The sequence below is a fragment of the Triticum dicoccoides genome, chromosome 5A (assembly GCF_002162155.2).
Source record: "Triticum dicoccoides isolate Atlit2015 ecotype Zavitan chromosome 5A, WEW_v2.0, whole genome shotgun sequence".
Lineage (NCBI taxonomy): Eukaryota > Viridiplantae > Streptophyta > Magnoliopsida > Poales > Poaceae > Triticum > Triticum dicoccoides.
Window position 1 is genome coordinate 414649526 of NC_041388.1, and position 16168 is coordinate 414665693.

At 48.0% G+C, this 16168-nt stretch overlaps 1 protein-coding gene across 1 annotated transcript; it reads right to left on the bottom strand.

Moving 5' to 3' along the window:
- Positions 1-9261: 9261 nt before the first annotated feature.
- Positions 9262-15855, bottom strand: LOC119301927 (protease 2-like). The gene is made up of 11 exons (XM_037578933.1): positions 15470-15855; positions 14984-15141; positions 14537-14759; positions 14313-14454; positions 14000-14203; positions 13457-13591; positions 13030-13158; positions 12104-12492; positions 10478-10688; positions 10147-10340; positions 9262-9993 (listed from the first exon to the last, which is right to left on the bottom strand). The coding sequence occupies exons 1-11, from the start codon at positions 15829-15831 to the stop codon at positions 9789-9791; spliced, it is 2352 nt and encodes a 783-aa protein (XP_037434830.1). The 5' UTR covers positions 15832-15855; the 3' UTR covers positions 9262-9788.
- Positions 15856-16168: the final 313 nt, after the last annotated feature.

Below are 16168 nucleotides of genomic sequence, written 5' to 3' on the forward strand. Positions count from 1 at the left end.
GGGGGGAGGGGGTGGTGGCGACGGTGATGTCCCTTGGTATGAATACCGCCCTCCATGTTTGATCCCCATCTCAAAGGTGCATGTAGCGTCGTTGGAGGGTGTGTGGATGTGTTTCTCCATTGGATCTCGTGAATTCGGTTGGTGTTGGTCTTTGGTGGATCTGTTTGGATCCAATCTCCGCGTGTCTTTGTTTGTATGTTTACTTGTTTGACCCTTCCGATCTACAACTCTTTTCATCGGTGATGTTTGCCATTCTAATGCTGGTCATGTGGGGTCTTAGCACGAGGACTTTCAGACTATCTACTACAACAAGGTTTACCCAAACCCGATGAGGAAGGGGCAATGACGATGATACATCTTCGGCTCACTTTAGTGTTGGTAGTCGTCGCTAGGTGGTCCATGAACTAGGTTGTAATTATTGTTACCTCTTGTGTTTTCTGTAATATCATAATTGATTATGAATAGTGTGGAAATTCTGGGGGTTGGAGAGAAAGAGATCAGTGGTCCACAAGATCTCGCAAGATGTGATGATCTCATCAGCGACGAGATCAGAAGACTTCTGATTCCCTGCTTGAACTCCAAGAGAAGTATATAATGAGTTTCATGCATGTATGGAACATTCATCAACTAAAATGTAGGCCATACCAGCTAAACCACCGTAAAAAAATGTTTACTAGTTTCACCGTCTGGAAATGACTCACTCAAATGGATGTATTTAACACAAAAATACGTCTAGATACATCCATTTAAGAGACAATTATTTTTGGAGGGAGTAGTTCTTTCTATTGCAGTATTACTGTGGGAGGAGCAATTACCAATGTAATAGCATCGGGTTTGTGGTGGATGCTGCAGGTCGACTCTTGTCGGTGTGGATTACCAGCGACCATGTCCGTCTACAGTTATGGAAGTTGTCTATGGTGGAATTGACACCTCACCCATTTTTTTCGAGGAACCGATAGGAGCACTGCCTTTTCATTTCAGACGAAAAGAAGGGTTTATGTACAAAGATGACAGGTTTTTCCGGGGAAACCTGACGAAACCCTATAAGGACCGTTGTGTTACGCTAAGTGAACCAAAACACCCAATACCGGTTGCCACTTGTGCCCTGCCAAAGGCACAAGCCCGCATTCTTATGTTGTCGAGCGCGATGGCCGCCACCTCCAGGTGAGTGAGGCGGGTTCTAATGAATATCCGGCAGTTGCGCTCCTTCCAGATATTCCAAATGGTGTAGAGGAAGTGACCGCTACGCCGGCGTCTTTCGTCCTTGGACAGGGGACAGATGAGTAGATCCCACCAGTCGGAGACTCCCATGGGAGGCGAAATTGTCATCGTGTTCGTCGGCGCCTCCCCGGTCCATGCCTGAACATGCGACCAAACCGCAATCGCAAATGCACAGCCTTTTCATAGGTGAGTTGTCGTCTCCGATGCTCCCAGACACGGCGGGCATGTAGGATCGTGCGGCCATCCGCGAATAGCGAGCATGTCGGCCGTGAGGATCTTGCCATGGAGCACCAGCCAGGAAAAGAGATTGCATTTGGGTTCGGCGTGTGCCTCCCAAATCTTCATCGGCGAGAACCTGGGGAAGGAGCTGGAGAATTGGGTTGTATATGCCGAAGCCGCAGAGTAGATTCCATTTGTAGTCCAACGCCAGGAGATGGAGTCCTCCCTGTCTGTAGACAGTGTAGCCTGGGAGGTCAGTGATGCAATCGAGATGAATTCCTACAGGTGTATGGGGGGCTGAAGGCGGGCGACCGATCTGATCCAGTTATCATCGTGCAACTCCTTGGACATTGTTCTCTGCTTTCTTGTGGTGATTTTGTATAATCCGGGAGCCAGCATCCTAAGGGGACCCTTTCCGGTCCAGTCATCATGCCAGAACAAAGCTTTGTGGCCGTTACCCAGCACGATGGAGGTGGAAGCTCTGAATAGCGCCATATCTGAGTCGTCGCAGGGTAGGGCAGAGCCCACCCACTGACAGTCAGGGTCGATCCACATTAGCCATGGCCAGCGCAAGCGGAGAGCCCGACCAAACCTCTCTAGGTCTGTGATTCCCAGCCCACCTAGGGCCTTCGGCCTGCACATCGTCTTCCAGTTTACCAGGGAGTGCCCTCTAGTCGCATTCTCGGAATTGTCGCCTAGCCATATGAAGTTGCGAGAGATCTTGCTAAGCTTATGGTTGGCCCACGCCGGAAGAGGGAGCGCAGTGAGATGATGTGTGGCCATGGCGCATAGGACTGACTTTGCCAAGGAGACCCTTCCCGGCCTCGCAAGGTTCTTTCCCTTCCACCCCGGAAGCTTGCCCATTGCTTTGTCTATGAGAGGTTGCAGATGAACCCGCTTGAGCCTTGAGGTATGCAGGGGAAGGCCCAGGTACTTAGTTGGGAAGGAAGCGACCTTCATAGGGAATCTCGATAAAAATGTGGGCGAGGTCAATTTGTTGGCAGCGAATAGGGAACACCTCTGCCTTAGTCACGTTGGTGATGAGACCTGATGCCTCCCCAAAACAGGAAAGTATCCCCGCAATGGCGTCCAATTCTTCCTTCACAGGGTTGGCAAAGATGCTCGTGTCATCAACGTAGAGTGAAATTCTGCAGGAAGCCGAACGAGCCTTGATCGGCTGCAGAATCCCGGCGTTGGAGGCAGCCCGGAGCATAAGCTGAAGCGGTTCAATTGCTAGGATGAAGAGCATGGGGGACATAGGGTCACCCTGGCGCAGGCCGCAAGCGTGAGCAAAAGGGGGGCCCGGGTTTCCATTTAGCAGAATCCGCGAAGAAGATGATGCCAAGGTCATGCAAATCCAGACCCGCCAACGCTGACTGAAACCAAGTTGCTCGAGTACCTCCAGTAGGTAAGCCCAGCCGACAGAGTCGAAGGCCTTTGAGATGTCCATCTTGAGGAAGAAACCAGGCGTTGATGTGCGATGCAACTCCTTTACCAAGTTCTGCACATGTAGGAAGTTGTCGTGGATGCATCATTTCTTCACGAAGGCGCTCTGGCTCTTGGAGACTAGCGTGGGGAGCAGTGGGGCGAGCCGGTTTGCCAACAACTTCGAGAAAATCTTTGAGATGTTGTGGATGAGGCTGATTGGGCGGTAGTCCCCAGTCCTGGTGGCGTCTGCCTTCTTTGGCACCAGAATTATTCGCCGAGTTGATCAGCCCGGCGCAATCACCACGCAGATCTGCCAGCTGTAGGATCGCAGCCACGACGTCGGTCTTGATAATCTCCCAGCGGGACTTGTAGAAGGCACCAATGAACCCATCCGGTCCGGGCGCCATGACCGAAGGCATAGAGAAAACTGCCTCCTTGATCTCTTCTTCATCAAACAGGGCGTCCAACTCAGATAGGTCGTGGCGCTGCATTCCGATGTTCTCCTAGGCCAGGCGTTTGGAGCGTCGCGTTGGCCTTCTGAGGTGCTCTTGGAAGTGGTCGAGGAGGGCCCGCTCCTTGTCTTCAGTTGTAATGGCCAGCCCGACATCGGTCCTGATGGTTTGAATGAAATTCTTGCGCCTTCTTCCATTGGCTCAGGCATGGAAAAGCTTGGTGGTGGCATCCCCCAAACGGATCCAGTTAAGACATGAGCGTTGTCTCATCTTGACCTTCCAGATGGCGAGAAGGCCAAGGTAAGAAGCCTTGAGTTGTCTCCTCAAAACCATCTCAGGTTCTGACAGTGACCGCCTTTCCTCGGCAACGTCCAGATGCCAGATGATCTCCTTTGCCACCGCAATCTGGGTGTTTAGAACACCAACCTTCTCTTTTTGCCACTTGTGCAAAGCCTTCGCGGTTCGGCACAACTTGATATGAATCGTACGGAGAGCATCCTGGGACAGGGCGGGCTTGTCCCACACCACCGCGATCGCATCATGGAAGCCAGGGAGTCGCAGCCAGAACTCCTCAAATTTGAAGGATGGCTTCCTCGCATTGTCGACGCACCCTTGAAGGAATAGTGGGGCATGGTCGGAGCAGGTCATTGATATGGCCTGGAGATGCGCATTTGGGAAGAGCAAATCTCGGTCATCGGAGTGGAAAACGTGGTCAATCTTGGTCATGTTCGGATTTGCTTGCTCGTTGGACCAGGTGAAACGCCCCCCACACATGCGTAGCTCTTTTAGTTGCATGAAGTCAAGGGCCTCACGGAATTTCCCAATGAGACGACGATTGATGTTGGCGTTGCTCTTGTCTGCCACTTTAGTGATCAGATTGAAATCCCCCAAAAGGAGCCACTGCCTTCCAGTCATGGCAGAGAGAGTCCTCAACTCCTCAATGAATGCCACCTTCTCCGACTCACCCTGAGGACCATAGACGCAAGTGATGGTCTAGGTAATGCGATCATTTAGCATGGTGACAGAGGCGGAGATGGTGCCCGGTGTAGCCTGGCAGTCTGACAGTGCGAACAATCGGTCCGACATGGCGAAGATCATTCCTCCTCTAGTGCCGGTTGCAGGCAAGACAAAGTAGTTGGCGGTGAAGCAAAGGGCCAATCATCTCCCTGATGATGGAGTCGTCAACTAGTTGTAGCTTCGTCTCTTGGAGACAGACGATGGAGGCATGGGAGTCGCGAACAATATCACGAATGGCGTCATAGCGAGCGCGCGAGTTAAGTCCGCGGACGTTCCAACAGATGATTTTAACATCAGATTGTGCAATATGGGAAACTTAAAAGTAGCACGGTGGATGTAGACTTCAGGAGGCGCCGAGGAAATAGAATGAAATGGAGTGAAGTGCAGCTAGCAGACTTGAGCTTGGTGACAAAATGTAGAGAAGATAGGCGACCTCCAGTCGCGACATGGTTCTGGACGACTAAAACGAAGAGCAGGAAAGGAAGGTGATACGTCATGCCCGCAGGTGAGGAGCCCAACAAGCAACGGCAGCTAGGGAAACTACACACCAGCGACCTGGGCAACAGCGTTTGCAACCTCCTGGGCGGCCTTCTTCTTGTTCTTCTATGCCTTCTTCCGGGTGATATCCTTGGCGTGCGCGACCAGTCCAGAAATAGCCTGGACCACGGGAGCCGCGAGCGGGGTGCTGAACATGTCAAGGTAGGCCTGCTTGGTCTTGTCGTCGTATCCAACAGACGGGTCCAGTACACCACAGACATTGGCAATGAGCTCCTGGACCGCCTCCGTAGTAGCCCCGGGCGGGGTTTTGCCTTTTTATTGTTGAGCCGGGTGCTACGACGACCGGGCGCGACCGGCACGCCCCCCTTGCCCCTATGGGTGGCCGGAGTAGACAACAACGGGGCGGGCGGCTCCCCGACGACGCTGGCGAGGAAAGACTCCACGGGGTTCCCAATCGGAGGCACGTTCGTAGTAGCTGGCGAGGCAACAATCATGGGGGGTTCAGGGCAAGCACTTGCCATCGGCGTGAGTGCTCCGACCGGGTCGGTGGCGTCCGTCCCAGGCCCGACCACGACGGCGGTGGGGGGGTGTGGTCGCGGCGACGAGGATCTCCGCCGGGTCACTCTCAGCTACATTGACCGTGAGGACGGCGACCGGCACAAGCCTGATCACGAGGGCGGTGGAGGGAGGCGCAGCGACAAGGAGCCTGATAGGGTCACCCCCAGCGTCGTCATTCACGCAGTCGGCGTCCACATGCATGACCAGAGTCGAAGCATCAGCGGTCGGGGGTGGATCAGGGGCGGACTAGGCTTCAGCCCCCGGCGTGTCGAGGCCCCGCACCTCCGGGGACAGGGCGAGTCCCGCGAAGCAGACCGACAGTGTAGGCAGGGCGCCCACCACCGAACCCGCCTCCACCACGCCATCAGCCGCGCCAGCCAGCAGGGATGGGCTGGTCGGGCCGCCAGCGGTCGAACCGAGCTTGACGAAGGCACCCTCCACCCTTTCAGCAAGGCCGGCCAGCCACCGACGTATGGCAGAGAATTCTGAGCACAACGGTGCGAGCGCGGTGTCGATAGCCGCCGACAGCTCGGACCGAAGAAGGCGAGCGTGGTCCATCAGTGGGAGGCGAGGCCCCGCAGGAGCGCCGGACAGAAGGTGCAGCTTGCCGCATGGCACCGAGTCGACCTCCATCGCCCTGACAGGCGCAGTTCAAGAATTCACCCGATTAATCGGTTAACGGGCCAGTTAATCGCTACTCATAGCATGGCCGAATCGAATTACACCTATTCGTTGCATTAACTTGTCAGGCCAATTAATTGGCCAATTAGACTGATTAATCAGTTTTCATGTTGATTAATCCCTGCTGGCCCATTAACAGGTGGGCAAACAAAGCCCAACATTTTGGCCCATAACCCGTTTCAGCCCCATGCCGCTCCTTAATAGATAGGATTAATAATTTTACCTCCTCTCTATGCTTTTCATATGTGTATGATAGCATATTTTGGTATACTACATAGCTGGGAGCATGAGAATGTGGTATAATACATTAAAAAATCTAGATATATGTTGGCAAGTTTCTATTCAATTTATCAATTAATGGTCGACCCATTAATCCAGTTAATAGGCCGATTGACCGATTAATCGCTACTCCTAAACTGACCGAGCAGCTACCAGTTAACGATTTCTTGAACACTGCTGACAGGAGACGCAGCGCCCACGGGAGAGCCCGCACGGCAACGTCCATGACGCGCTGATTCCCGGTCACGGTGTCGAGGTGAGCGGGTGCGCTCCCTGCGCACGTCCAAGGCCGAGGCGTTGGAGCAGGGCACCCGGCCGCGTCCGTCCAGGCCGCCGCCGCCGCCACGCCAGTCGTTGTCGTAGTCGTCGCTGTCGTCCGGCGCCGCAGCATCTATCGAGGGTGGTCGTCCATGCCCCAGTCTCGGCGACGCGGTGTCGATAGCACCTCTTTGGCTTGGCGCGGGACTCTGGCCGAGATGATTATGGGAAGATCTGTTTTCAAGGTGATGGTTGGAGGACTGCTTCATGACGAGGGTGAAAACCCTTGTTCTGATTTTTATTGGTTAGGATCAGTAGCGACGATTTTGTGTAGTTTTATTTTTTTGAAAAGGAGGATGATCGCCAACCTTTGCATTAGGACGATGCATACAATCATTTTTTATCAAAATCTTATAAAATAATACATCAATAAGTCTAAAGTCATCATCTTAGCAACAATTGTCTTCACTCCTATCAACTTGATGAAAGGGTGCAGATTGTAGGGGCTGCATAACCAGACCTCATATAAAAGCAGTGGCGGAGCTAGCAGAGAGCGGCAGGGGGCAGCGCAGAAAATGTGATTATTCAAGAGGGAGGGGGCTAATGACTTTTTTCCTTCTATCTTAGCCCTTAGAAAAAAATTCTTCAGTGTTTTTCCTAGGGGGGGGGGGGGCACAAACCCCCAGAAATGCACACATGTCCACCATTGCATCAAGGTTCGACATCTAAAGCCGGAGGCCCTAGTCAAGCCAAATTGCATGGTCTGGGTCACCCACTGGTCCAACTAACTCCAGCGGCACCGCATGCGCATGTTGCAGAGGCCACCGTCACAGTCTTCCATCGAACCATCTTCAGAGCAGGCACTGAGACATCGACCTTGCCGGACATATCGTCGACGCCACCACGACGCCAGACAATGTCACCTCTCTACATGCATGTATCATCACACATCCATCGCCGAGACCCCGCCGTGCCACACCGGCGAGACTCCCCGTCGTCACATGAAACGTCGCTCCACCCGCGTCCTCAGTCCAGCAGCTACCAGCTGCTCCAAAATAATGCCCTCATGATGCTCCAAAACAATGGTTTTGTATCGCTGTCTTGTTGAAGGCATTATCCCCTTGCTGATGTAGTAGCCTTAATTGGTTGATCTTTGTCATAGACATCAGACGACATGACGGCGACACGAGATCTGAGTACCCTACATGAAGGCGTTGCAATGGAAGAAGTCTGACTCTGTCATAAATGTTCTATTCATCTTTTTGTAATAATTCGACCATGGTTATCTTTGTTTTGTACTCTACTTAATAATTACCCCCTCAATAAAAAAATATAAGAGCTTTTAGATCACTATATAAATCTCTTTATTTATTTATTGAGGGAGTAATAACAACGAGCGTGCATCATAATGATGACAGCGGTTTCAACCTCTGTTTGGAAAAGAAAAGTATGTACCCCCGTTGTTATTGACGACGTACTTCAACGGTAATGGGAGAAAGGCCAGTCTCTGCTAATCAACCATCGCGTCTGAAACCTGGAGCAAGAGAGGCCAGCACGCTAAGCCTTCCCTACCACGAGCAGGCGCGGATGAGAAGCAAAGCAGCGTATCGCCATCAGGCAGGGCCATCATCACGAAGCTATGCGACGGACATCACGAAGTCTAGAATCGCTCCATATCCCATCAGAATCAACGCCATGGGCCCTCCAGAATCGCCAGATTTGATGTGCCAAACGTGAGTGCATGACAATTGACAAATAATCATGAGAGCAGGTGAAGCACGCACGGAGTAGATCCCCACGGAGAGAAGAAGCTCCAACGGAAGCAATCAGAGCCAACGCACCCATGGGGAAGCACCCATGGGGAAGAGCTAACTGTGATACCAACCCAACGCACCCATGGGGAAGCACGCCTGGCACAGTATATATATATATATATATATATATATATATATATATATTCACTCCCATTCCCCCACTTGAATCTCTTCCAACAATGAGTCCCAACAATGCACTGCACTCGAGCAGCAACTACTGCTGCATCTGCATGGATATGCAGAGAGAGTAAACGGTTTACAGTGATATCGAAAAGGATTGTAGTAGTAGTAACCCAGTGAAAAAAGGTAAGCGGATGACCACACAAGAAGCATACACAGCAGCCAAACGGAACTGTGGAGATTGGTGTGCCAAATGGCTGGATTTATTTCTTGAGTATGATACTACTGCCAGGTTTCAAGAAGAACGAACAGAGTCCAATAATTTGCGCCTTGGGATCTAGTCGGCGTAGAAAACTGTGGACTTGGGATCACGGGTCCATGCTGCACCAATTGGTACTACTTAACTGAGAGTGCCCCGTGCATTACAAGCATAGATAATTGCGTCACTACCGAAAGCATATTTAAACTAAGATAAGCTCCGAGAAAATGTACTAAACACGCTTCAACAGGTCGCCACTCACTTTCTACTCCCTCCATTCCTAAATATTTGTCTTTCTAGAGATTTCAACAAGTGACTACATACGGAGCTAAATGAGTGAATCTACACCCTAAAATATGTCTATATACATCTGTATGTGGTAGTCCATTTGAAACTCTAGAAAGACAAATATTTAGGAACGGAGGGCGTACGTATCTACTTAGCAACGATCGAAACATAGAAAATGTACGCATGGATGTTACATGCAGCTCATCTTAATTTAGGGAAGCCCAATCTCATTCAGAGGTTCAAAACACAAGACAGCGACATACAACTAGCCTGATATGTGAGCCAGGGTTCAAAACCAATATCCATTCTCAGACATTATAGCTCCATATCTAGCATCGGTACCATCTGAACTAGGATGATGAATCATGCTAGAGCCATATGTCAATTTGAATGCAATCTATGATCCCGTGATACTAACCTTAATTTTGATGGGGAAAGACAGATGATGCCTGATCTTAACACCTTAACGCACAACATTCATTTGCGCTACTCTGAGGGCTCCAGTTAGCAGCCGGGTGCAATGCAGGAACCAACAAAAAATGGCTCTGCAACCGACAATAGTGTGGACTATGAGCGGTCTGATCCAACTTATCACTCCAGGTTGCCAGATGTCACTACAGCAGGTAATGATATCGATTACTGCTTCCATGCATCACCGCAACTCTTGCAGCACAGTAAGCCCTGAGTGTCAGTTCATTACTTCGCAGACTTATCATCCATCCCCAATGCCTTCATTAGAAACGCATACTCGAAGGCTGTCTCCTCGCACCGCATGAAGCGTCCACCCTCACCAAAATGGCCACTCTGCATATTAGTTTTGAGAACAACAGACTTGGAACAGGATGGGCACGTGACATCTCTCACTTTTGAAACCCACTTAGCAGCTTCCCAGACTCCTACCCTGTCAAACAAAAAGGAAATTTTGGCCATTCAAAAGAAAACCAACAGTACACAGCTGGAAACCTTGACTACGGTGTTGTGAGCTGAAAATTTCACATGGAAACAAATTATCCAAACTGCAGTATCGCAAGAGTAAAATGAAGTAGACAAAAACCTTGTATCATTAAAAGAGGCAGTCACCAGAATTGAGGGGTAACATTTGCCGGGAGATAAGTTGTCATAGGGAGAATAACTACGGATTGCATCAAATTCAACTGGGATATTAGGGTCACCAAATTCTTCGTAGTCCAAGATGGTGAGAGGTAACGTAGGATCCAACATTGTATTGCATATATCAAGAAAGGGGACCTGTTTCAGTAGAAATACATGTCACTGATACTGGAAAGCCCAGAAACATCATTTACCAGTAGAAGCAAAGAGAAGGGAATAAGCACAGCAAATCCCAGATGATAATGATGTATCGACGGATGAGCTCAAAGATTTACCTTGAGAACTGCAGCAGAGAATAAATTTGGCAACATATTAACGACCGCCCCAACCAGCAAACCACCAGCACTGCAGCCCATAGCACAAAGACGACTTTCATGCACAAAACCTTCCTTGATAAGATGCACACCACATGCCGCAAAATCTTGAATTGAATTTATCTTGTTGGTTTTGGTGCCTGCTAGATGCCATGATGGATCCCCTCCACCCCTGCATGATTAGGCCAGGAAATTACAAACAATCGGGAACATAAAATTTGCGGTGTCAGTCATAAAATGAATTTCCTTCTAATCATACATGAAAAGTCAAAAACAACTGTCTTATCATGTTTTAAGATTTTATTGTGGAGCATGCTAGAGAAATGGAAGATGTATATCACACATTCACACCACATTGAAGTTGTCAGCTCAGCCAAACTCTATTTATATTTTTGCGGGGAAGCCAAACTCCATGTTGATAACCTCCAAATGGCGCTGGATGGAGAAAATGATAGAACTTTGCGACTATTAAATGGCCACCTTACAAAATTCTAGCAAATTACACCTGTGACATGGATCACCATATCAGGGCGTGTTCGGATGTCCTCCCACTCCACGCTTCACATAAAGCTGGAGGGGAGCTGAGCCGAACGAAAAAGCTCGAAGAAGCTAGCTTCGAGAAGCACGGCCGGAGTCCAATGTAAAAACACGAAGCACCAAAATCACAGCTCCAGGAAAACGAGAAGTGAGGAGTTCGGCATAATTACAAGGGGATGCCACCGCCAAGTCGAGAAAACGATTCGCACGGCTCAGCTCCGATGCCTGTTCCCCTCTCTCCCCCGACATCTCTTCTGCTCGAGACCTACCCAGCGCTGCCGGTCGCCACCGCCACGCCCGATTCCACCCCTTCGCCGGTCGGCGAGCCTCTCCGCCGGTAGATCCGACCATTCCAGCCCCGTTCCCGCCAGATCCCGTCCCGAAGGAGCACTTTCCAGCGCCGCCAGCCAGGAGCAGCAACCCCACCGGCAGGAGACGCCCACCTTGACGCCATTGATGCCGGTGCTCACCATGTCGTCCTCTGAGCCAGCCTCCTCTCCCTCGCCCCCTTGCCCCAACCCAAGGTGAGCTCGCCTTTGCATCTTCCCTGTGGCTGGTGATGGTACTGTACAAGTGCTGGGAGAAGCTGTCAAGCGTGCCGAACGCGTCGGAATTGCCAGGTGAAGTGAGAAGCTAGCTTTAGAAGCTGGATTTGTGAAGTTTTAAGAAGCTAGATAGATTCCGAACACGCCCTCAGGAACCTGCTCTACTCCAGAACAGTGAAATCAGGCGGTCCTTTCACAAGATGATGGATCGACGTCTCAATATGATAGCAGCCTAGGACCTAATGTCTCTTTCAGGTGAAAATAAAAATTAACGTTCTGTATACTTAAGATTTGGTGAATAAAGACATCGTGTTGCACACTTGTAGGAAGTCCAAGTATAGGGTGCAGGTATGCTAGTCTGGTTCTTAAATAATCTAGTTTACCAAATAAAAATGCAGAGTTTCGCATGCTGCAGTAAGTTGTAAGATGAGTTAGGAAATACTGAATGATGATGGGGAAGTGCAGTCCTGTAAGCTGAAAAAATGCCACAGGCATCAAACTGTACCTAACATCAGCAAATGCAAGAACCCAACCTCGAGCAAGCAGACTAAGCCTGTCAGAACACCAGCTTTTATCCAGATCTTCTCCATAAGCTCCATATCCATATAAGATCCCAGGCGATTCTCCATGAATATGAGCTCCCCGTGAATACAAGATCACTAAAGGTATCGAGACACCATCATGTGAAACAACTTGGACCCTCTCACAAGATACTAACTTGGAAAGATCACTCCAACTTTGTGAATCTTCAATAAGCTGCAGATTTTGTTGGATGCTTGAAACATTGGATTGTCCTACTGTGTATAGACTTGAACAAAGGCCAGTCACTTCCTCTTGATCAAGGATAGTAAATGTCTTCTTTCTCATGTCATAATCCACAGTTAAGTCTGGAATCTACAATCAAGCAAATTAAACATTTATTGGGAAAACTTATCTCTAGCAACACAATAGATGCACTGTACAATAATGTTGCTCAATTATCATAATAAAACGCCAGATTAACATGATGAATATTTGGTTCAATTATATTCTTCTACATGATATACAGTTCAATTACATACTTCATGAAATTGTACAGCATTATGTGAGTGGCAAAGGATAGAACAGGTCTGAGTGTGTAGAAAAGAATTTGCTGGGTGCTACTCCCTCCGTTCCTAAATATAAGTCTTTTTAGAGATTCCACTATAGAGACTACATTTGGATGTATATAGACGTCTTTTAGAGTATTGATTCACTCATTTTGCTCCGTATGTAATCTATAGAGGAATCTCTTAAAACACTTATATTTAGGAACAGAGGGAGTATTATATAAATCATAGAGTGAGATCCAGGGAATTGAGAAAAGAAGAGCTGAAACCAATATCAACATTGAATATAAGGAAATGCCCATTGACACAGATAAATAATGAGAAACTTTGTTGAATGTTGTACCACTGGTGATGACACCACCAGACGAAAAGTAGATGACATGAAATCATTGTTGGGCCCAGGAAGAATGCTGCATAAATTTGAAGGTATTGGGAAAAACCATGGAGTGAAATCACCCAATTCCTTTGGCTCCTGGGAGAAAAACAAAAGTCATCAGCATAACTAATACAGGAGTGCTCAGAATCACGAGTAGCAACAATCTAGCCCATAATATGAAAAGGAAGAGAGAATGACAATATCAGAGTACAGATTATACATTGGAAGTGCAACAGATAAAGTGAAATTAAGACCGTCAATGCTTCAAGGTGGGTAGTATTTGGTGATCTAAATCATTATGGTCCAAGACAAAGTGTGTATTACATCTCTATGAGTAATATGTCCAAACATACAAATAGTGACAGGTTAACATGACACAAGTCAAATATCATACCTGAAAGTCGATCTGGACTGGCAAATCGATGGAGCAAAACAGAGGAAGCCCATCTTTTTGAAGAAAGAGAACTAAATGTTCGTGAAAAATATCCATATCCTGAAATGTGCAGTCCGACCCAGGGAGTGCCACAACCTAACAATAGAAATACAGGCAGCAACTTTGTAAGGTATGAAGTCTAATGGGAATAAATCTAATGCATATTCAGCAACGAAATGCGTTCAGGCAACAAAACGAAAAATCCACACTAGCAATAAATATGCTACTTATATACAGATGTCATCAACACTTGATATGGAAGAAAACAATGTTGAATCACTGACGAAGATATTTTTATCTTAACGAATATCACTCTGTTCACAAATATAAGATGTTCTAACCTTTTTTCTGGTTCGAATGTACATAGACGCATTTTAGTGTGTTCGTTCACTCATTTCAGTCCGTATGTACTCCATATTGAAATATCAAAAAACATTTTATATTTGTGAACAGAGGGAGAAATAAACTCTGCCTAGAAGTTTACTTTCTGAAGGAGGGAGAGACCTGCCATTTATCCATCAGTGATTTTTCAGCTCTACACCTGGCCAGGTAGTAGCCTTCAACTGCAGTTTCAGTATCTTTCAAGGGTGCATTAGTAAGAATATAGAAAAACCCATTATGATGCTCCAAAAAGTACTGTACTTTGTTGGTGCGTTTTTGTACAGGCCATAAGCCTTCTCTTACATTACCAGATTCCATCACATAAACCTGCAGCAACACAAGCACAAATCAGAAAGAACAATCAAAAACAAGACATGTGTTGTAAACGTCGCAAAATGCATTTCGAATTGGGTATAAAGTTGAAATAGAAACCTTCCTCAGATGATGTCCTTGTGTTAGAATTCACAGTGATATACTTGAAATCTTTTGTGCTTGTGATATCCACACAACAGTTTACATCATCCTCCACGAAAACTAAAAGGCCGGCCTCATTTGACTGCATCTTTTTACAGAAAACCCTATAAGATGAAAACATATCAAATACAGTAAAAGACTACAAGCTTCTTGAGCTTAACACTCTATTGCAGGAAGGAGACTTACTGATTGGGACGTAGAGTCTCATCACAGACAGTATAAAATAAATTTTCACTGTCGTGAGCCCATGCTAAACTGACAATTCCCTTGTCTGGCGGACTAAAAATGACATGCTTAGACTGAAGATCTTTCACTTCCAGCGAAAACAGTTCACCCCCAGATGTATCGAGAGTATATGCAAGAAACCTATGATCAGGAGATATTCGACAACTCCCAATGTGAACATAACCTGCATAAGTTACAAAATGATCCACTGATAAGTCTTCAGGCGCAAGCAAATAAAATGTCCTCATCGCAAGAAATCAATGATGATAAGCAAATAAGCAATGTCCAATTAACTGCAGTAAATATAACAATCAAACTACATCAAACTATACAATTGAAGCTCACATCAGTATATTATGTGTAAATATGGAGATCACACCAGACTACTTTATGTAGCAAAGCACGTACCAAATTTCTCTGCGATCTCATTCCAGTCAAGCAACACTTCTTCCTTCTCCCAGTCAGAAAGATAACTAAGGAAACGTCCTGCTAAACCACCAGAGGGCCTCAGCTTTCTCGACAAAACTGGGTACTCCATTCCGTTTGGCACGTACTGGTAATATGACCTGGATACACAAACATGAGCTATGTAAGACACAAAGGCAATTGTATTTTGTTGTGCAGCATCATTTACCTAGCAAAAGTATTTTAAAAAGTGCTCTCCCGTCTTTCCATTAGCACTTATTTCCTGAATAGGAGTGTAAAAGCTATGTTTCTAGTCAGAAGCATATATAACAAGTGCAACATTGTCCAAGGAAATTATATGAACAGTGCATCCCGCAACCGTGTCCTGACGTGGCAAATGAAATTTGACAGAACAGTTCGAAGTCATACCCTAGCGATACAGTTCCAAGTCATACTCTATGGGATCAAACGAAATGGAGCAGTACGAACCAAGGGCCCCAGGGCTGAGGCGGGGAAACGGCGGAAGGGGGCAGCCGGGCGCGCATCTCGGCAGCGAGGCGCGCGCGGAGGCCGCCTCCGCCGGCCGAGGAGACGAAGGCGTCTGCGTAGGCGTTCTCGGCGGCGAGGAGGGCGGCGAGGTCGGGGTCGGAGGTGTCGCGCATCCAGTGGTAGGGGTCGCTCCACGACCTCCCGTGCGCCGACACGGTGAAGGGGACTTTCTTCGCCACAGGCAGCGGCGGGAGGGTGTCGGTGTTCGGGGGATGCGGCTGCGAGGGAAGGCGGGAGCGGCGGCGGCAGGTGGTGGAGAAGAGGCGGAGCAGGGCGGGGAGGGGGTGCCGCCGGTGGAGCATCACGCCGGTTCAGACGTTTTTGCAGTGCGGAAGCCTGGGGTTTTTCCTAAGGTTCGGGCCAGTTGTTTTGGGAGACCCAGAATCGCCCCCCTTCCCACCTTCTCGCAGCTCTGTATTTTTTTTACAATCCTATCTCTCCCTAATCTCTTTCTAAAATTATCCACAGTGGAAGTAACATCACTAGTAACATCACATTTTTCAAGATAATTTTACTTATGTGGCATATATTTAATGATGAGAGAGGTGATGGTGATAACTTAGCTAGTTACTGTAACTTCACACATACCAAGACAATATGAGTTTATAGGCTAATAAATGAACCATAACATGACAACAC